General features: G+C 61.2%; 1 protein-coding gene across 1 annotated transcript in view; it reads right to left on the reverse strand.

Moving 5' to 3' along the window:
- The window catches only part of ANK1 (ankyrin 1), a 52,626-nt gene that overhangs the window by 3,206 nt on the left and 28,868 nt on the right, over positions 1-20,552 (reverse strand). Inside the window, exons 3-40 of the mRNA XM_054396571.1 lie at positions 19,444-19,542; positions 18,489-18,587; positions 17,676-17,774; positions 17,384-17,569; positions 17,157-17,255; positions 16,512-16,610; positions 16,205-16,303; positions 15,312-15,509; positions 15,117-15,215; positions 14,693-14,791; positions 14,373-14,471; positions 13,997-14,194; positions 13,738-13,836; positions 13,550-13,648; positions 11,937-12,134; positions 11,639-11,737; positions 11,155-11,253; positions 10,759-10,857; positions 10,546-10,638; positions 10,333-10,405; positions 9,939-9,962; positions 8,959-9,058; positions 8,600-8,678; positions 8,230-8,327; positions 7,887-8,111; positions 7,414-7,568; positions 7,043-7,254; positions 6,715-6,919; positions 6,434-6,530; positions 5,827-6,055; positions 5,513-5,638; positions 5,314-5,433; positions 5,010-5,094; positions 4,676-4,750; positions 3,989-4,120; positions 3,680-3,826; positions 1,531-2,083; positions 671-902 (exon numbers count right to left, since the gene is read on the reverse strand). Of these exons, the coding sequence (XP_054252546.1) occupies positions 671-902; positions 1,531-2,083; positions 3,680-3,826; positions 3,989-4,120; positions 4,676-4,750; positions 5,010-5,094; positions 5,314-5,433; positions 5,513-5,638; positions 5,827-6,055; positions 6,434-6,530; positions 6,715-6,919; positions 7,043-7,254; positions 7,414-7,568; positions 7,887-8,111; positions 8,230-8,327; positions 8,600-8,678; positions 8,959-9,058; positions 9,939-9,962; positions 10,333-10,405; positions 10,546-10,638; positions 10,759-10,857; positions 11,155-11,253; positions 11,639-11,737; positions 11,937-12,134; positions 13,550-13,648; positions 13,738-13,836; positions 13,997-14,194; positions 14,373-14,471; positions 14,693-14,791; positions 15,117-15,215; positions 15,312-15,509; positions 16,205-16,303; positions 16,512-16,610; positions 17,157-17,255; positions 17,384-17,569; positions 17,676-17,774; positions 18,489-18,587; positions 19,444-19,542 (5,226 nt within the window). The remainder of the gene's footprint in view (positions 1-670; positions 903-1,530; positions 2,084-3,679; positions 3,827-3,988; positions 4,121-4,675; positions 4,751-5,009; positions 5,095-5,313; positions 5,434-5,512; positions 5,639-5,826; positions 6,056-6,433; positions 6,531-6,714; positions 6,920-7,042; positions 7,255-7,413; positions 7,569-7,886; positions 8,112-8,229; positions 8,328-8,599; positions 8,679-8,958; positions 9,059-9,938; positions 9,963-10,332; positions 10,406-10,545; positions 10,639-10,758; positions 10,858-11,154; positions 11,254-11,638; positions 11,738-11,936; positions 12,135-13,549; positions 13,649-13,737; positions 13,837-13,996; positions 14,195-14,372; positions 14,472-14,692; positions 14,792-15,116; positions 15,216-15,311; positions 15,510-16,204; positions 16,304-16,511; positions 16,611-17,156; positions 17,256-17,383; positions 17,570-17,675; positions 17,775-18,488; positions 18,588-19,443; positions 19,543-20,552) is intronic.

Here is a 20,552-nt window from a genome sequence, read left to right on the forward strand (position 1 = left end):
TGCAGGCAGCTGGGGTGTCCTCTGAGCTCACAGCCTCGGCCAAAGTCACGGGGCCGGCACGGTGACAGCACAACCTGTCCCCAGCCAGGCCATAACCGGGACAGCCCTGACCCCCTGCTTCCCGGCTGCGGTGCGAGGGCAGTCCTCTGTCACGGGACAAACGAAGTCCCGGGCAGGAGGCAGGGGTTCAGGAGTCACTATTGCATGTGACTGAGGGACGCTGCAGGGCTGAGCAGTGTCCCCGAGCACGGCCGTGCTGCCAGGATGGCTCTGCGTGCCCTGGCTGGGGAAGGGCACTTGCCCTCGCCTTGTACCTGTAGGCTCCATGTGGCCATGGCAGGGTGCCCACCACCCAACCTAGCCCTCAGACCAGCTCTATTTCTAGCTCCAGCAGGCTGCTGGGCCAGCAGCCAGGGCAGATACTCAGTAAGGAAGCAGGCAGGGAGGCTGCCCGGGTCATAAATGGAGAGCAGGAGCTCAGGTAACAAGCACACCAGGCTATTCTGGGATGAGAGGCACCCCCAGGGGCACAGGGCAGGAAGTGTGCCAGGAGATTTGTGCCTCTGTAAGCACCCAGCCTGCCTGGCTGCCCTCGTGGCAGGCTGAGGAAAGGGCTGTCCATGGGGTCTCCACCTTCTGCGGGGCTGGGCTCCCCTGCTCTTCCCCTCACCTGCCCAAAGAAGTGGCTGTCTGCCTCCTGCTGCCAGTTGCTGTCCTCTGCAGAGCTGACCCGCATCAGCTCCACGGCTGGCACCAGGACCTGCTCTTGCTCCTGGCCCTGTGGCCCGGAGGCTGTGGTGTGCGTCTGGAGTAGCCTTCGAGTGACTCCCTCCTGCCAGGAACCCGCTGTCAGGTCCTGTAGGCAGGAGACAAAGGAGCCTTCTGCATTCCAGTCCCTCAGCCTGGGCACCGGAGAGGGACAGGGAGAGAGAGACAGAGAGAGAGAGGCAGTCAGCTTTGCCATGGAGTGCTGCACCCTGAGCACCAGCCCACTTCCAGCGGGCACAGCCTGCACCCTGCCAGGCACCAGGCTCCCCAGCTCACGGCGCTGCCAGGCACCTGGCACAAGCAGCACGAAAGGCGCAAAGGGCATAGGCCTCTTCTCTGGCATGCTCCCTGCCCACCTCACAGCCTTGCAGCCTGGCTGCCAGCGTCTAAGGCAATTCTGTGGAGCATTGCTGGGCTTTGGCCAGGGACCTCATGGGGCTGGTGCCATGGGGAACTCAGGAGGATGAAGCACAGCCTGGGGTGGCTCTGGGAAACACAACCTATGTGCAGGGCCTGGCTGTCTGCCTGGGGTCCCTCCCAGCTGCTCTCCAAGGAGCCCCCCAGAGCATCTCAGGAGAGGGGCAAGCACTAGCCCAAGCCACTGCTCTGTGTCCCAGGGACACCCTTGCTAGGGAGCTGGAGCCTGGCAGAGAAGCCAAGCAAAGCCAGAAGGTCACTGCAGCTGGCCCAGCGCAGGGCAACAGCTGGCAAAGCCATTCTGCTCCCCTCCCACTGCCACCCCGGTGCCCCAGGCCACGGTACCTGTCTGTGCTCTTCTCCATGACGTGGCTAATGGTGGGGGATGCTGTGATCCTGGCTTGCACCTTCTGCTGAACTGAAACAAAAGAGACTTCACTCTCCGGGTCCTGCTCCCCAGTCCCTGGCTGGTGATCATCAGCTGGCATCTTCCCCTCTGGCCTCTGCCCCTCCTCCTGCTCTAGAAGGTCAATCAGGCCATTCATGGCATCTGAGTCCACTGTGTCATCCTCAACCAGGTCCATAGAGCCCATGTGGTCAGGGCCATGCGCATCTGCCAGCAGCTGCCCTGGGAAACGACCTTCGCTCGTGGCGTCCGAGTCCTCGGCCTTGCTGCACTCCAGAGAGGAGTCTTCAGCAGTCACCAGCGAGGGTGTGAGCCCCGAGGACCACACCTGCATGTCAGACATCTCCATCAGGGCGTCCTGCTCGGTGGCAGCCATAGGGATAGCATCCATGATGGCCACCTCATTCCAGTACTGGTCGGCACGCAGCGGGGATGGCAGCGTGTAATGCAGGGAGGCAGGGGACAGCAGCTCGTCCGGCAGCGAAGCGTAACCTGGGTGGGCAAACAGAGGGCACAACTCCAGCGGCCGTCCCATGCAAGCATGGTGGGACAAGAGGGAACCAACCTCCAGGAGGGTGCCTGCCCCAAGGGCAGCAATGGGCATGCCACAGTCCCCAGCAGCTGGGCAGAGCAGGGCTGTGCCCGCGGCAGCTGCTGTGCATGTTTCCTGGCAGCGCTGCCATGCCTCCCCTCAGAGTCCTGGGGCTGGTTTGGGCAGGCCCTGGAGCTGTCAGCTCCCTGTGGGGAGGACTGGCCTGGGGTCCACATGATGCCCCATCCACACTGCAGGACACAGTGCCCTCTTTGCTACCCTGCTCCACCAGCCCCTGGGTCCCTGCCCACAGCCCCTATCCAGCATCAGTTGCCCAACAGTCAGCCTGAAGTTTAGGTGGCCAGGTCTGGCAAGCACCAACTCCCAAAGTCCACAGAGAAGCAAGCTGGAAGTAGTACCCTGATCAGGGCAGGATGGCCCTGACACATGTCATGCAACCCTGAAGCCCTGTGGGATGCAGCCAGCGCCCACAACCCTGTTGGTGTCTCCAGAGTTACAAGCAGTTGCCAGGTCCTCATTGCCCAGGGCGACATGCACAACCCTGGCATACTGATACAGGATGCAGCCAAGCCAGGCACTCCCACCCACGCAGGTGGCTTTGCTCAGCCTTCCTCAGCTGTGACCTTGCAGCCCCTTTCCCGCCCCTGGAGATCAGCAGGGAACCCTTTTGTGGCCTCCCAGGCAGCCAGGGATTGCCAGCCACAGCTGAGGCACAGAAGGGCTCCTCTGTCCCGTGCGGGTGCCTGGCCAGGGCAAGCAGTGCAGGGCCAGGGAGGGAAGGAGCGCAGGGCAGTGCAGGAGGAGGCGGCGGCCGCGGAGGGCTGCCTGCAAGCACGGCAGCCATCGGGGGCGGTGTCTGGTGCCATGCAGTCGCTGGAGCAGGACGCGGCTCCCGGAGCGCTCGGCTGAGGTGGAGACAGTGGAGACAGGCAGTGGAAGAAGATGAAAGAAGAGGCCAGGATGAGCTCAGAGGAGAGAGGTGACAAGAAGTGACCCACAGGAGTGCCCGCACCTGACAGCACTAGGTGGCATGTTTGAGAGAGCAGAACAAGGGGAGAGACAGAGAGGGAGAGAGCGATGAGCCAGTGCTGCAGGGGCACATCAGAGTGCAGGGCTGCAGCACACGGAGCCCTGTCCCTGCCCGGTGTGCCAGCTCCCCGGTGGCACACGCTGCAGCTGACCCCACACCTAGGCACGCTCCCAGCCCAGCCCAGGTGCACTGCCACAGGCGGGCAGCCAGGACCCTGAACTCCATGGCCAGCGCACAGCTCGCACAAGCCAGAGGCACCTCTCACTGGCACAAGGAACGTGAATACATCCCCTACGGAGAGCTTCTAAGGAGGCAGCATGGGAGAGCCAGGCTTCCTGCAGCATAAGCCCCAGTGAAGAGGCCACGTCTGCTGGCAATGCTTTGTGCCCACTGAACTCCCAGTGGACCACCGGCACACCCTGGTCAGGAAGGGTATCATCCCCAATCTGTCTGCACGGGCTCTGCCCTCGGGGTCCTCCTGTGCCCGGCAGGGGCTGGCACTCACCATTCATCTGAGACGGCGAGAGGGAGTAGTCCCTGTCGGTGTAGCGCCAGCTCCCCTTCAGGCTGCGGCTCTGCCGGCCGGAGCCCTCCAGCGTGCTAACGATCTCGCTGCGGTCGATGTTCCTCAGCGCTGCGTACAGGCTCTCCACTGCAGAGGCAAGCCGGAGTCAGCCCCCTTGGTCACGGGGGGCACACGGCCGTGGCCAGACATTCCCGAGGCAGGCAGGTGTGCAGGAACCAGCCACAGCCCTGCCCTGTGCAGCCAGCCCTGTCACCCCCACGCCTGCAGCAGGGCACCACAGATACTCACTCTTGACACCCTTGCCCTCACGGCTGACCCAGAGGTTGAGTAAGGCTATGCTCTGCTCCAGCAGGGAGTTGGGGTTCTCCACACGTATCCTGTTGATGTCCTCCACCCCAAACTGCAGCTCACGTGCCAGCTCTGGGGGAGACACCACCTGTCAGCATCACACCCTCCAGTGCTTACTGCCAGCCCTCAAAGGGAAAAGCCTAGGGAGGTTGTGAGGGGCTTGGCCAGATCCATCATAGTGTCCTCCCCATCACACACAGCTGAGCACAGAAGGGTCTGCAGGAGCAGCAGCTGGGATGGGGCAGAGATCTGAAGTCCCTCTGCCCAGGCTGGCTGTGACCAAGCTAAGGGGAAGGGCAGGTACTGCTGCTGGGTGTGTGGCCCTCTGTGAGCAGAGCAACACAGATGAGTGGGGACAAAACCCTAGCCTGGGGTGCATGCAACCCTGTGTGAGTGCAGACAGCACTGCAGGAAGGTTCCTTTCGGTGCCATGGGTACTCCCAGCTCAGCTGAAGTGCTGGAGGCAAGGCCAGCTGGCTAGAGGAGCTGGTGCAGACCACATGCACACCAACTGCAGCAGGGCCCTGCACCATGGGCAGCAGGAAGCTCATCCCCTCCTCCCTGCAGCACGTTTCCAGCCCTTCCAAACACCAGCTTCCCAAGGAGTGCTGCCGGGTGTGGACTCACCAGCCCAGCTGAGGCCCAGCTGTTCTGCTATGTCAACCATCTTCTGATCTGCCTTGTCTGTGCTTCCCAGAGAGCCTGGAGGAGAGAGGGAGTCACAGCTTCAGCTGCACAGGGCCCTGCACCAGGGTGGGGAGGGGCAAGGGGTGCTGGCTGCGGGGGTCCCACAGCCCCACAGGGATGGCACTGCCCTCAGGCAGGACCAGGGAAACTCTCAGCAGAAGGGAAGCTGCCAGCAGCATGAGTGTGACAGGGTCAGCCCAGCCTTCCTGCCAGGCTTGGGCACTCGAGCAGGGTTGGTGAGGAGCAGCTGGAGCAGGGGCAGCAGGCTGCCTACCGAAGCTGGTCTCGCTCAGGATGCTGTATCGCTCCCGCAGTGACAGCGGTGTCAGCGTCCTCCTCTTCTCCTCGCTGCCACTTCCCTGTGACAGTGGGCACAAACCAAGGGGTCACCAGCTTGGAAAGAGGGCAGCAGTTCTGCCCTGGCACCGCTGCTTTTCCTGTAGCCCCAGAGCAGCATGGCATGGCCATAGAATCAGAAAGGTTGGAAAAGCTCTCCAAGATCATTGAGTCCAACCTTCTGCCCAACTCCTCCATGACCATTAGACCATGGCTCCAGGTGGCACACCCACTGCTCTGACCTTGCTGCATGGTGGTATGCTGATGTTGAGGTGGCAGAGCACATGCTGGAGGTCCTCATATTTCATGGCCTTGCGCAAGAACGACAGAGAGCCACTGGCCTCCTTGCTGCTGTCCCGAACCTGAGCACCAAGAGCTGGTTACTGGTCTGGTAGTGGGGCAGGCACAGGGGCTGCAGCCAGCCCTGCCCCCAGACGTTACCTTGATGGGGATGGCCAGGCGGTTCTCCCGGAAGGACTGGAAGAGGAAGGTGCGGGGCTGAGTGGCCTTCTTCACAGGCACCAGGTTCCCTGAGAGCTCAACGTGCAAAGGCATCCCTTCCATCACCTGGCAGGGAGCAGAAAACAGGCTCAGAACCTCTGCAAAAACACTTCCCCTGCCCCTAGACAGGGCAGGTATCCTCAACTCTCCTCCCAGGGCCAGCATCATGCTCCTCTGACCAACTGGCATCAGTCTCCCCTTGCTTGGGAAGCCCTCTCCCTGCCACCCCCTAACACATGCTGCTGGGGCCAAACCTCAATGTCCCTGCTGCGGGCCACCTCGGTGAAGTTCTCGTGCTGCTCTAGAGTCTTGTCAACCTTGTCATCAGTCATGCAGTAGCATCGCAGGCGACCCTCCCGGGCATCGTTCATCTTGGCAAACACCACGAACTTGGCCATGTAGGGCACGGCTGTCAGCTCCTTGTACAGCAGTGTGGCGAAGTGCACCGCCTCGGCCGTGCGCGGGCAGTCGGCCAGCCAGAACCTGCGGGAGGGCAGGGTCGGGGCACTGCCAGGCAGGATCCCCAGTGCCACCAGTACAGCTGACTCCCTCCCTGCCTGCCCTGCCAGCAAACTGCTCTGCAGAGGGGGCCACAAGAGCTCCAAGAACAGGAGCAGCCCCATCTGTGATGGGGAACCCTCCAAGCACAAAGAGTGGCCCCTTCCCTCTGCACAGCCAGCTGTGCTCCTGGCATAGGCCAGGGCAGCCTAGGGGGTGGCAAGGCTGGAGGCAACCACCCTGCATCTGGGAATGGGGCAGCACCACAATGAGCATAGGGGCAGGAAGATCCTCCTGGCAGAGGTTGCATCCCAAGAGGGCCCAAGGAGCAGCAGATGTCTCACATCCTTGCACAGGACTCACCTGGCAGACACGTTGGTGGTGAAGTTTGCACACTCATTTTCATAGACTAGCTTTGTGGTCCCTGTTATGTCTTCCCACTGGGCTTGTGCTGTCCCTCCTGCAGCAGAAAGCAGGAGTGAGCACAGCTGCCTTGCTGTAAGCCTGAAGTCTGCATCCCCCAGACTTTGGATTTCTCAACCCACATGACCCATCCATGGTTACCAGGAGCTGCACCCCACTGAGGCAGCCCAGCTCGCCCCCACCAGAGAATGTTGGCCCCAGGGCAGCCCTGGCAGCCTCACCGATGACACTGCAGAGTAGGCGCAGGCTGGTGGTGTCCCCCTCGCCACTGTCCCGGGGGTTGTCCTTCCAGGAGGGCGGCAGAGGGATGCGGAGGCCGATGGGGCGGTGGAACTTCCTCCGGCGCGGCTCCACTGTGACAATGGGGCTGAAGGTGGCCTGGTTCCCCAGCAGCTTGGTCACCAGCTCGTCGGGCACGGGCTGTGCCTGCAGGGAGCACAAGCACATCAGGGCTGGTTTCACCCACGGCTGGGGCACAGCCTGGATCTGCTGCCCCCTCCTGCCCATGGGAGCCCAGCTGGGTGCCAGGCCAGACTCTCTGAGGCTCACCTGCAGGGCCAGCCTCACTTTCTTGGTGACAGCGTTGTCCGGGAAGGTGGCCTGCACCATGGGCACCAGTGTGCTTTTCAGACAGCCTCCCTCGGGGCCGATCATGTCACAGTCCTGGCAAATCCGGGACATGACCACGAAGTAGAGAGGGAAGTCGGTGGTGATGATGCGGCAGACTCGCTTCTTGTCCAGCTCCTCCAGGCTCTCCAGCTCTGCGGGAGCAGCACAGCCCTCAGCGCTCACCCCCCCGACCCGCAGCTGCCACCCAGCGCCCCCACAGTTACACCAATCACGCCGTGCCCGGCCCCAACCCACTACCCCTGCCCTGGGGAACTGCCTGGTGCCGTGACCGGTCCTGCCTGGCAGCTCACCCTCGTCCATGCCGCTGAGCAGCTGGTCCATGTAGCTGTCGTCGTGGCGGTTGCGGTGCTCCTTCCAGACAGAGCCATTCTCGCTGCGCAGCACCACCAGCTCCCGGTCCCCGCGCCCGGAGGAGGCAAAGTGTGGGATCTCCACGATGACAGGGCTGCGGGCGGCACAGGGAGGCTGTTTGCATCCCCACACTGCTGCCAGGGTGCACAGGCAGCAGGGTGGCCATGCACAGCGAGCTGCCCGTGTGGTGCAGCCGTGGAGATGGGGCATGGGACTGCTCACATTCCTGTCTCTGGGACACAGCTCTGCACCCACAGAGACAGAGCTGGTCAGGGCTTTTCCTGCCACAGCACAGCCACTGCTCCACCATGCTGGAATGACCACCCAGCAGCATGCTGCACCCGGCTGGAGGTGGTCTGGCCGGACCAGCAGGAGCAGACCACCCATCTGCCCTATCCCCAGCTGTGCCCACCTGAGGAACTGGGCACCGGCAGGCCCCAGGGCGATGATCCTGCTGGCCAGCCCCTCCTCCTCAGCCAGCGTCGGGGGCGCAGGCAACTTCTGGGGCTTCACCAGGCGGCAGGTGATGCGGGTGGGGGCGGCGCAGGCACGGGGCGGGATGACCACACGCAGCCCGTGGTGCCGGCTGCCGCGCATGGAGCCTCCGCGGGCGTCCACCATGAAGCTCACCAGGAACCTGGGGCGGGCAGAGGCATGGAGAGGTGGGCACCTCGCAGCCTGCACAGAGCCTGCGCATGGCACAGAGGCTGCACAGGGCATTGAGGCTGCATAGGGCACTGAGGCTGGGTACTCACCCTGTGTGCACAGGGCTGGCCACGGGGCTGATGTTGTCGGAGGTCTCGGTGGCAGGGCTGCTGGGGATCAGCGAGTCCTCGTCGAACTCCTTGGAAGGCTGTGTTAGGCAGGGAAGAGCCCCCGTGGGCACAGCGTGCCATTTTGGCATGCAGAGCTTGCCCGCTCCTTCAGAGTCTCACAACCCTCCCTGGGGTCCATCCCCTTCCCCCACGATGTTTTGGCTCTGTGGTGATGTGGGCAGGGGCTTCCCGTGGCAGGGAATGCCTGAGGGTGCCACGCCAGGCTGTGCCTCATGTTCCCCTCCCGTGGGGATACTGAGGGTGCATGCAGCAGGCTGAGTTGCTCAGCTTCTGTCTCCACAGGTCCTACCTGCTCAGTCTCCTCTGCTCTGGTCACCACAGTCTCAGGTGGGATGCAGGGGATGTGCAGCACAGCTGGAGACTCCACCCTGGCAGGAGAAGGCAGTGAAAACCACTGGAGTGGCAGGGATGGGCTCCTCAGCCCACCCCAGGGAACCTCAGGACCACTGGACAAAGGCAGACTCAGCACAAGACCCCTGTCCTGGTGCAGAAACACCATGGACTGGCTTCACCTGCTGTGCTAGCCAGTGGGGGCTCAGGCATCCATTCCTTGCCCAAGCTGTTCTTGCCCCACTGCTATCCCAGCTCAGCACCAGGCTGGCCCTGCACCCTGTACCAGCTCCCTCCCCACCATGCAGTGCCTCTTACGTTGGCTCCAGTGTTGTGGTCACAAACTCCACCATCTCCCTCCTGCCCTCCTGGTCCCTGGGATCAGGTGTCCTGGGCTTAGGTGCAATCAGCTCCTCCTCTGAAACCAAGAGCTGGCTCAGCAGATGGAGAGGCAGCAGGACCAGGGGGCACAGACATCCAGCCCTTGCCCCTGTCCCTCCTCAGGGCTGCAGCCAGGGCCTAGCTCTGCTCCCACTTCTGGCCACACACACTCATCCCCTGGGTCTCAGCCAGCATTGGGGCAGCTTTGCCCTCTGCCAGGTGGGGTCTGCTGGCAGGGGCAAGACCTACTCTGTGGGTCAGCAGGAGAGGAGCTGTGGGAGCTGCCAGGAGCCTCAGCTGCTGGCTAACCCCTTTCCCACAGCAGCAAGCACAGAGCAGAGCCTGCCAGGGACACTCTGATGTTTGATGCTTAGGAGAGAGGTGTAGGCAGGGCTGGGGGTGTGGGAAGGATGTCCCAATGCTGCCAAGTGCGGGGCACAAGCCCAGCCAGCATTGCTTGCTGGCTCACTTAACCCCTGCTAAGGAGTTCACCGAGGCTTGGCCCTCACCAGCACCCTGTGGGAAGGACTCCAACACCTCCCAAAGCAGGGACAGAGCCCCAGTGATGGGGAGGGGACTGCAGCAGTACAGAGACCTTGGATCACTCAGGTTCATCCCTGTCCTGGCCAGCTTGGCAGGGGGTAGTTATGGAGGGGTCCTGGAGTTTGTCACAGAATGTGGCCCTTCTGTCTACCAGGGACAGGGCCTGGGTCTGACAGGGGGCCAGGGCTGCCCCGCAGCAGGGGGCAGCCCCATTCATGCAGTCACACCACAGCAAGCAGCACGGACACGGATGGGCAGGGCAGGATGGCACCTGCCCAGCAGCAGGGCTCAGCAGATGGAAGTGGCGTGCGGATGGTTAGTGGCCATGGGGTGAAATGGGCCATTGAGCTGGGGCAGGGGGACACATTTCATACCCATTACTGTGACATGAGCAGTGCCTGCAAAGTAAGAAGAGGCAACAGTGAGGTCTTGGTGGGAGGGAGCAGACCAGCTGCAGCTGGGCTAGAAGCTGGTACTACTCCACAGAGCAGGGCACAGTAGGGGGCTCTGCATGCCCAAGGGCTCTCTGCACACTGTCCTGGGCCATGGGACTATGGAGAAGCCCAGGCATACTCCCTGCATAGCACAGGGAGGCACTCGCAACAGGAGATGCCACCCCTGGAGTCCCTTCATCCTTGCCACAAGACCACTGTGGGACCACACAGTTCCCCCACCCTGGCTGGCAGGAATGCCAGTGGCCGTCCCCGGGGTGGCTGCCAGCCAGATGGCAGATCTCTGGGATGGTGTGACCCAGCTCTGCCCCCTCACCTTCATCCTCTGACACGTCCAGAATCTCGTCCACAGTCTCCGGGAAGCTCATGCGGTGCTTGTCACCGACTGCCTGCAGGACCAGAGCAGGGTCAGGGGAGCCCAGCCCTGTGCTGCGCCCCCCTCCCATCCTCACACCCAGGAGAGGCTCCCGGCTGTGCGCAGCCCCAGCCCTCCTGAGCAGGGCTCTGGTCCCGGTCCCCAGGGGCTCACCGGGATGTCCGTTTCCTCGGTGACGATCTTGAGCACGTCTGTGACAGAAATGTAGCCCAGTCGCCTCGCGATGGCCAGGGGAGTGGTGCCATTCTGTGCCAGGAAGGAGGGCTTGGGTCAGCAGCCGCCACAGTGAGCCCCGGCAAGTGCTCGAGCTTGCCATGGTGCGGGAGGGGAGGGGGGGTGGGGGGGATGGGCGAGCCCCCTACTCACGGTGCTGATCTCGTTGGGAGAGGCTCCGTGCTTCAGCAGCAGCGTCACCACGTCCGTGTGGCCCTGCTGTGCTGCCTGGTGCAGGGGGGTGTAACCCAGCTGCAAAGGAGGGCACAGGGTGCTGCCATCAGGTCTGGGAGCCTGCTGCCCCAGAAGTGCCCCCAGGCCTCACACTGTGCTCCATGTCTGGAGCGTGAGGGCAGCTGCCTCCTTTCCAGGGTGAGTGAAGGGCTCTGCAGAACCCAGCACTTGCCCAGGGTTGGAGCTGGACTACAGCAGCTTCCAGCCATGGAGACAGGAGGGTTTGGAGCAATGCTGGGGGTTAGAAGTGGAAGCAGGAGGAGAGGCTAAGCCATCCCTAAAAAAGGGTACTTGGAGCACAGGACATCTGCGTACCTTAGTCTTGGCATTGACATCAGCCTGGTGCTGCAGCAAAAACTTCACCAGCTTGATGTTCCCGTAGTGGCTGGCCACATGCAGTGGGGTGTAGCCCATCTGGAAGATGAGATAGGTCTCAGCCTGCCCTCAACAGTGCCTCCTGCGCTCTGGCTTGGTTATGCTCATCTCATGAGCAAACCCCCGTGGAGAAAGGATGGGGCGCACATGAGGGTGCTGCCTGAGAGCCTAGGACCAGGGCAGAGGGCACACAACAGACCACACCGTGTTGTGTCTTGAGGTACAGGGGTGAGCGGTAGGAGCAGGCAAGAATCATCCCTCCAGGGATGGGAGGGGAGAAGGGGAAGAGTCCCCAAGAAGCAAACAAGATGGTAAGGACATTTGCAAGAGGGGAAACTCTTGCACAAAGGAAAGGAAAAGTAATGCCCCTTCTGGAGCAAGCCTAGAGGTCATTGCCACAGCCATGGCCAAGGCACTACTTTACCCTGGTCGTTGCATCCACTGTGACTCCATGCTTCACCAGAACATCAGCCACCAGCACATGTCCCTCTTGGGCCACGAGGTGGAGAGGAGTGAGGCCACTCTGCAAACAGAGGAGGTCTGAGCACAGTAGCAGTGCCATGGCTGCAGCTCTACCAGCAGAGACTCTCAGTCTCCAACCTGGCAAACTGAGCAGCACTGTGCTGCTGACCCACTCACCGCTGCCACTGGGCTGCCCCTGCCTGCTGCTCCCTGCCAGGCTGTTCACCCCCAGCCTGGCAGGACATGCCAGGACAACTCACCTTGTTGCCTAGGTCGCCGGTGGCTTGTTTGGAGAACAGCAGTGCCACCATGTCTGCATGGCCCTCCTGGGATGCCAGGTGCAGGGGGGTGACTCCCTGCACGGACTCAGCGTTTGCAGAAGCTCCATACTGCAGCAGGCTGCTGGCCACCTCCATCTGGTTTTGCTTGGCAGCGATGTGCAGGGGGGTGTACCCATTCTGCAGGGCAGAGAGGCTCACTGCAGTGCCAGCCTGGGCAGAAGGAGCCATCTTGCTTCTCCAGGCCAGGCCTGCCCTTCCTGGTCACCTCCAGAGCTCAGGGGTGCAGGCTCACACCTGAACCATCTCCCTGTCAGCATCTAGCCCTGGCATGAGGCCAAATCCTGTAACTCCAGCCCAAGCAGCACAACAGTTTCAAAGAGCACTTGGTTCAGGTCTGGCTGGCATTGGCCATCCCGGATTTTTCCAGACATGGATTTCTGCAGCAGCACTGGAGCCATGGGAGGCCAGGGCTCTGCAAGGTGTCTGACTGAGGTGTGAAGCAAACCTCTCACTATGGAGGCTCAGGGATCAGGCAGAGCGCTGCCTTTGCTGCTACGCTGCAGGAGCCCAGCAGCTGGCAGCCAGCCCCTGCCCAGGGTGACGCGGGGGCTGCCGGTGACGCAGAGCGACAGGGGACTGGCATCGGTGCCGGCGGCTCCGCTGCACGCCCGGCACGGCTGCTGGCAGCCTGTGCGGGGAGAGAGGCGGGGGCCAGATGGGGAGGGCCGGCACCAGCCGCCGCTCGTCTGTTCTGAGGATGCAGCTTCTGCAAACCATGTGGAAGGCAAAGCTGCTCCGTGGGGAGATGCTGCCCATGCCGGGGCGGCGCGGGGTGGCTCTCCAGGCTCCTGAGCTTTCTGACTCACAGTTTCCCAGCTGCACGCAAACAGCCCTGAGCGGCTTCCCAAGCTGTCAGACTGCATCGCTGCTCCTTGGGGCTTGCCATGGAAACATGTCCCCAGGCAGCAGCCCCTGCACTGCCAGCTAGGGGCTGGTGATGATCAGTCATAGATGCATTAAATGGTTTGGGTTGGAAGGGACCTTAAAGCTCATCCAGTTCCAACTCCCTGCCATGGGCAGGGACACCTCCCACCAGCCCAGGTTGCTCAAGGCCTCATCCAGCCTGACCTTGAACTCCTCCAGGGTGCTCCACAGCCTCCCTGGGCAACCTCTTTCAGTGTCTCCCCAGTCTTCATAATCTCCAGTCTCAATCTACTCTCTCTCAGCTCAAAGCCATTGTCCCTTGTCCTGCCCCTGTAAAAAGTCCCTTCCCAGCTCTCCTGGAGCCCCTTCAGGTACTGGAAGGCTGCTCTAAGGTCTCCCCGGAACCTTCTCTTCTCCAGGCTGAACAGCCCCAACTCCCTCAGCCTGTCCCCATAGTGAAGGTTCTCCAGCCCTCTGGTCATCTTTGTGGCCTCCTCTGGACGTGCTCCACAGTTCCAGGTCCTTCTTATGTTGGGGGCACCAGAACTGGATGCTTGTCCAGACCCTTGCACACTCCCTGGGAGTCAGGGTTGAGGGACCACGCTGACCCCAGGCTGGCAGGCACTGGACACATGGCACATGCCCAGGGGCACACATTGCAGCCGTACCCAGGCTGAGCTGTGTGGGGAGCTGCCCTTGGGAAGCAGCAGCTTGACGATCTCCAGGTTGTTGTGGTGCACAGCCACATGCAGCGGGGTCAGCCCGTTCTGGGGAGAGGGAGAGAGCACAGAGAGGTGAGACAGAGCTTCTCCCCACACCACACCACTCCTCCCACTGCCACGGGAGCAGCACTCACCTTCCCTGCTGCATTGGGTTGGGCATCACGTTCCAGCAGCAGCTCTGCCACATCCACCTTCCCATACTTGGCTGCAACGTGGAGAGGGGTAAATCCTTTCTGGGGAGAAAGGCAGCCCATCACAGGGTGTACAGGGATGAGCAGGAGAGCACTGGCACCTGCTGTGGCACAGGGGGAGGCTGCCTCTCCTGTGACACAGACACTGGGCCACCAGCCTGCCTAGCTTGGCCCCAGCTGGATGATGCCTTCAGCAGCCTACCTTGGTCATGCAGGTCTGTGAGGCTCCCTTCTCCAGCAGGGCCAGGGCTGTGTCCACATGCCCCTCTCTGGCGGTGATGTGCAGGGGTGTGTGCCCTGCAGTGGTGGCCAGGTTGGGGTTGGCATTGTTCTCCAGCAGGAGCTTGACCATGCCCGTGTGGCCAATGCGTGCAGCACAGTGCAGAGGAGTCTGATCATCCTGCCAGGGGCACAAGAGCTCTGTTGGCAGATCTGGACCAGCCCCTTGCTTGCCATGCCAAAGGGGCCCCAGTCTGAGGCACAAGCCCTGGCAGGCTGGGCTCTGGGCAGGTGAGAGCAAAGGAACCAGCAGTGGCTGTTCCCAGAGCTGGACTGTCACACAGGTTCTCTGTGCCTACCTTGGCCTTGGCGTTGGCTTTGGCTTTGTTCTGCAGCAGGTACTTTGCCACATCTGTGTGCCCAGCCCTGGCTGCCATGTGTAGGGGTGTCTCTACTTTCTGCATCAAGGACAGGACAAAGTGGTGAGGGCACAGCAGTAGATAAACCTTCCTGCAGTCATTCCTCCAGTCTGAGCACAGGAGAGCAGTGCCCACATCTTCTGGTTCCTACTGCTTCTTCCCGCCAGCATAAAAGCCCCAGGGATTGCTCAGGAGAGCAGGACATTGGCAATCCTCATCTCATGCTGAGTTCCCACAGCCCCAGCCAGCATGGGACTCACCACATTGGACACATTAGGAGAGGCTCCACGCTGCAGCAGGGTCTTGACGATGGGCAGGTGCCCCATGAAGGCAGCTACATGCAAGGGAGTCAGGCCAGACTGTGGAGAGAAAGGGACCAGGAGTCAAGATGACGGCTGATGAACACTGCCAGCATCTCTTCCTGCCCCCTCCTATTCCTTCCTGGAAGGCAAACTCTGAGTCCCCAGGCTGGCCCCAGCAGCCTGGCAGGTGGTTTGAGGGGAACAGAGAGAACTGCTGCCCACACTCCCCTTGCCCTGCAGGGAGCAGGGTGTGGGTTGACATTTCCACGCTCAACAGGTCTGGAGCCTTAAAGAGCTCCGAGCCACAGCAAAGAAGGTGCCTGGGGACTGGCAGAGGCATCGGGGCCACCACCTCCTGCACCACAGGCAGCAGGAGCCCTACCTCTGTGACAGCATCAATGGAGGCTCCTGTCTTGAGCAGCAGCTCCATCACCCGGATGTGGTTCTTCTTGCAGGCAATGTGCAGGGGCGTGAAGCCGTTCTGCAGACAGACAGATGGACAGATGGACAGAGAATCATTTTCCAGAATGCTCTCCCTCTGCCCAGCCCCAGCCCTGCCTGCCCCCTGCTCACTCACCAGGGCCCGGGAGTTGGGCTTGGCTCCCTTCTCCAGCAGCAGCTTGGCCACGCGGTGGTGGCCGCAGTGTGCAGCCACATGCAGGGGCGTGAGGTGGTCCAGGGTAATGTCGTCGATGTCTGCGCTGTACTGCAGCAGCAGCCGCACGCAGTCCAGGTGGTCTCCCTGCGCTGCCATGTGGATGGGCGACAGCCCATTCTGCACACAGAGCAGGGCTCAGGGCCAGGCTGGGCACTGGCTGTCCCACCCAGCCCCGGCCCCACCCCCCTGCACACAGCTCTGTGGGCCTGTTCCCTGGGGTGCTGCTGGAGAGGAGCTCCAGAATCCCTCACTGAGTTCTCTACAAAGAGGGTGGTGAGATAATGGAATAGCTTCCCTGTGGATGTGGTTCACAGGATCACAGATCCCAGGATGTTAGGGGTTGGAAGGGTCATCGAGTCCAGCTCCCCTGCCAGAGCAGGACCATGTCCCAGGAGACATTCAAGATCAGACTTGATATGGCCCTGGGCAGTCTCCTCTAGTTGGAGGTGTCCCTGCTGACTGCAGGGGGGTTGGACGAGATGCCCTTTGAAGGTCCATTCCAACCTGATGCAGTCTGAATCTGTGACTTTCAGGGAGCAATGCTGCGCAGAAGGCAGGGCCTGAAAAGCTGCTGCCATATGGCAGGCTGTCCCTGGGCCATCCCCTTCTCAGGGCTGGTCCCTCTGAAGCAGGCAAAGGGCTCCAGTTAGGGCCAAGGAGGAGGTCAGGAAGCTCCTTACACCTTGGCAGGCCAAAATCTCAGCCCCAGCCCAGTTATGGGATGGCATCCAGCAACTGTGCATGACTTGTCCCTTCTCTGTGCTGCCTTAGGACCTGGCATCAAGCACAACCCCACAGAGTCCCACAGGTACCTTGGTTTTGGCTTGAATGGGAGCCCCATGGTCCAGTAGGATCTCTGCAATTCGCACGTGTCCATTGCGAGCTGCACAGTGCAGAGGAGTCAGCTCATCCTGGGGAGACAGAAGGGTCCAAGGGCTCAGCATGGGCAAGGAAGGGCAGGAGAGTGACAGGACAGTGACAGGACTCCCTAAGGCACTCAGCAAGATGTTGTGGGAGGGCATGGAGTGGGCAGTGCAGCATGGCAGTGCTCCCTGCATGCAAGGATCTGGGGGAGGGAGGGGGCTCATGGACCTGCTGGCGATTCAGAGGTGGTCTCACCTTGGTCCTTGTCTCAATCTGGGCCCCGCGGTCCAGCAGCAGCCGCACCATGATGATGTTGCCCCGGCGGGAGGCTATGTGCAGGGGAGTGATCCCATTCTGGCAGGAGGAACAGCATCTGTTAGAGGCAGCAACTCCTCCTCTTTCCCCTGTGGAGCTGCAAGGAGGCATGGGGCAAACAAAGCATGGAGGGCAGAAGAGACGTGAGCCCCTGCCCAGGGGGCTGGGAGAGAAGGTGGGCAGCTGCTCCTGCCTGCAGCTAGAGTCTGCGGACAGAAGCTGGACAGAGCTCAGAGGAAAGCTGCAGGTCATGGATGTGGCTGCACCCATGGAACTGGGAGGGACTCTAAGTTCTGCAGGGAGTATAAGCTGTGCCCTGCAGTGACCACAGCAGCTCTTCAGCCTGGACACAAGGTCTCAAAGAGCTTCCAGGGATGCATGGCTGCAGCTGCCAGAGCAGAAAAGGCCCAAGCTGATCATCAATGGCAACTCCCCAGATGTGCCTCAGAGCACCACCTTCTGCAGGGTCCCACCTCACCTGTGTACCCTGGCACCTGCTGCTGCACCTACATGGACAGTAGGCACAGCATCCTCCTCCGGTGCTGGAGCAGCATCAGCCCCAGCAGCTCCCTGCTTCGCACTGACCTGGGGAGTGAAGTTGACGCTGGCTCCGCGGTTGAGCAGCAGCTGCGCCACGCTGAGATTCTCGTAGTGAGCTGCGATGTGCAAGGGAGTGAACCCCGTCTGGGGGAGAGAGGGAGGGGTGGGCACAGTCAGGCACTGCCTGCTGCCAGGCTGAGGCACCGCAGCGTGCCAGGCTGCCGCTCTCCCCGGGAAAGCTGCCAGGGGGCAGGGTGGGACGGGCGGCACACCTTGGAGAGGACGTCGGCGTTGGGGTCGTTCTGCAGCAGCACGGCGGCCGTGCGAGTGTCGTCGTTGCGGGCGGCGATGTGCAGCGCAGGCAGCCGCACCTTGCCCTTCGTGCCGTAGTTGATGAGGTGTGCCACCACGTTCTCGTGGCCCTGCTGCAGAGCCACGGCCAGCGGCGTGAAGCCGTCCTGCCAAGGACAGGGAGGTGACACAGGGGGAGCCAAGGAGCCCTGGCATTGCTCGGTGCGGCCGGCGGCAGCCCCAGCACGCAGGGTCCGGCCCCAAGGAGCTCACCTCGGTGGCTACGTTCTGGTTGGCTCCGTTTTCCAGCAAGAACTTGACGACTTCCAGGTGGTTTTCCTGTGCTGCCATGTAGAGGGGTGTGAAGCCTTTCTGCAATACAGGGCCGTGCACATCAACACAGCTCTTGCCCGAGTTTCTAAAGCTCCCTGCAGACCTACATCCCATCCACAGCCACACCCCCGGCGCACTGAACTGGGGCAAAAAGCAGGCCCAGTGTGGGTGGGGACAAAGGAGAGACCTGGCAACGGTGGAGCAAGCACACAGAGCTGGAGCCAGCGCTCCCCACGTCCAGAAAGAATTAAGCATGCTTCACAGGGCTCAGCCCAGGAGACTGCCTTCCTCTCACTGCCACCACTCTGCTTCACTTCAGGAACCATCAGGCAAAAGTTAAAGAGCTTGCAGCCCAACCAGGCCCCAGAACAACAGAACGAAGGAGGCACAGCATGCAGAGCTGCAGAGGTTGCTGGAGACCTTGTGGCTGTGCCAGGGAAGTGTTGGTCATGAGTCCTCCCAGGATGAGTTCAGTGTGCTGGTGTGTGCTGCCATGGACTCCCTCCAAGAGCCCCTGCTGATCTCCCCACACCCCTCAAGAGCCCCTGCTGGTCTCCCCACACACCTCAAGACTCCCTCCCCACCATTCATCTTCTTTCCAGAGCCTGGCAGAGCAGCCCTTGCCCCTGAACAGCACAAGGGAGAAACTGCTAAAGGCTGTTGAAATGCCCACGCTGGGCACACTTCCCACCACGAGGACACCACCGTGATGCCTGCTGGGTGCTCCTCCCACCCCAGCCCAGGGGACTCTACCTGTGACTGTGCATTGACGTTGGCCCCATAGTTCACCAGCTCCCGGACCACGTCCTGCTGGCCAGCCAGGGCAGCGATGTGCAGGGCTGTGTTTCCCTTCTGAAAGACACCACAGGGCAGTGCTCAGGGGCTGCAGCAGCCCAGGATGGACCTGACGTGTGCTGGTACATGCAAACAGAGCAGGGACAGCCTATGGGGCAATGCAGCCCTTGCTCCATGCTGTACACCAGGCAAGCAGAGCACATGCCAGGGGACCAGCCAGACCCTTCCCATTTGCTGGCCAGAGAAGGTGATTTCATCTTTCCCATGAAGTCCCTGGCAACAAAAGCTGGAGGTATTGTCAGACTCTGTGTATCTTCAGCACCTTGGGATGAGGAGGGGAGGGAGGATGGGGGAGCTGAGCTGGCAAAGCTGCAGTCTGCATCCTGGTAGCCCTGGCATCCTGGCAGAGCTCAGGGATGAGAACCAGGCTGGAAAATGCAGCCACAGGCTTCTTCTGACTTGTGCCTTTGGGTGGTGTGGCAGAATGCCAGACTCTGCTCCTCACCCTGCCAGAGCTCTGGGGAGGTGGCACACCAGGCCCCCTCCTGCTCTCACAGCCCTTCAGACGGTGCTGGAGGCTGCTCCTTTGCCAGCCCTGCCTGCCCGCGCCCTTGGCTTTCTTGTCACTGAGCCACACCCCGCCGTGCTGATGCAAGGGGAGGATGAGATGTTGTTGTCAGAGCACCGGAGCTCTCCAGGCTTGTGACAGCGGCACCGAGGCCATCTCAGTGCTGCAGTGCAAGAGGCTGCCCTGAGCCAGCAGCCGGTGCTGGGAGATGATAGTAAAGAGAGCTCTGGTACATAGTGTGGCTTCTGATACTCCCCTGTTCAGCTCACAGTGCCCCCCATTCCCTGCTCTATCTGGCAGGGTGCAGAGTGGTGACTAACGTGCCCACAACTCCCTTGTCCTCACCTTGGTCGTTGTCTCCAAAACGATCTCCTTGTGCAGCAGCTCCACCACCATTTTCACGTGGCCCTCCTTGGAAGCCAGGTGCAAGGCATTCAGCCCATTCTGGAAGAGGCAAAGGTGGGAGAGGGGCATGAGTCACCTGCTGGGGCCCTCTGGCAACCCCCCTGCTCTGAGCTCCTGTGCAGACACCACTGTGGGTGTGCCCCAGTTAAGTTTGCTTTTTTCTGCACATGGAACCTGAGTAGTAGGAGCAAGGGGCTGCCCAGTGCCCTCTTAGCATCCCTGGGCTGTCATAAGGAGGTGTCAGGCCAGACAGCACCCAAGAGGCTGAGACTGCTTCTGCTGTGTTATTCCTGACCCCCTCCTGCACTCCCCAGATTGGAGGAGAGGGGCTGAGATGTTTGCTGGCACAGAGGTTAAACACTTGCAGGTCATTTCATATATCACTTTCACCCCATAAGGCAAACTTGCCTTGTCCCTCACTTCTCCCAGGTGGACACACCACGTTTGCCCACCTCTATGCAATGCTGCCATGTGGCAGAGAGATGCCAGCTCCCTGGGAGCCACAGTCCTGCCCAAGTACTCCACCTCCCAACCATCTGTTTCAGCTCCTGTAGAGTGCTGGAAGGTCACTTCACAGAATTGCTTCATCCCCACCTTAATATAAGTAGAGGAGCAGAAAATGCCCAGGCAGGCTTCAGTTCCACCCCTTAATGCCTCAATTAAACTCAGACCAGCTTAAAGAATGTTACCATGCTGGAAAAACCTTTTCCACCCTCCCTCACTCAAAGCTCCACTTCTCCAGGATCATAGCTGGAGTCACAGATTCTTTTGCTCAACTCTGAATACGGCACAAAGAGAAAAACCCTCACAATCCTCAGGCTTCTTCAGCACCCCAACTCCAAAGTCCCCTAGAGCCTCAAGCACTAAAGACTTGCTTCCAAGGGCAGATGAAGTGGGAATGATGCAACAGAACAGAGCAGCTGAAAGGAGATGGAGGAAAGGGAGTAGATGGGATGGGAGTGAAATGCAGGGATGCCATGGGGGTCTCTTGGACAGTCTGGCCAAGCACTGAAAATGCTCTGGCTGAGGCACATGAAGTGACACAGCCA

Source organism: Indicator indicator, chromosome 38 (genome assembly GCF_027791375.1).
Source record: "Indicator indicator isolate 239-I01 chromosome 38, UM_Iind_1.1, whole genome shotgun sequence".
NCBI classification, from domain to species: domain Eukaryota; kingdom Metazoa; phylum Chordata; class Aves; order Piciformes; family Indicatoridae; genus Indicator; species Indicator indicator.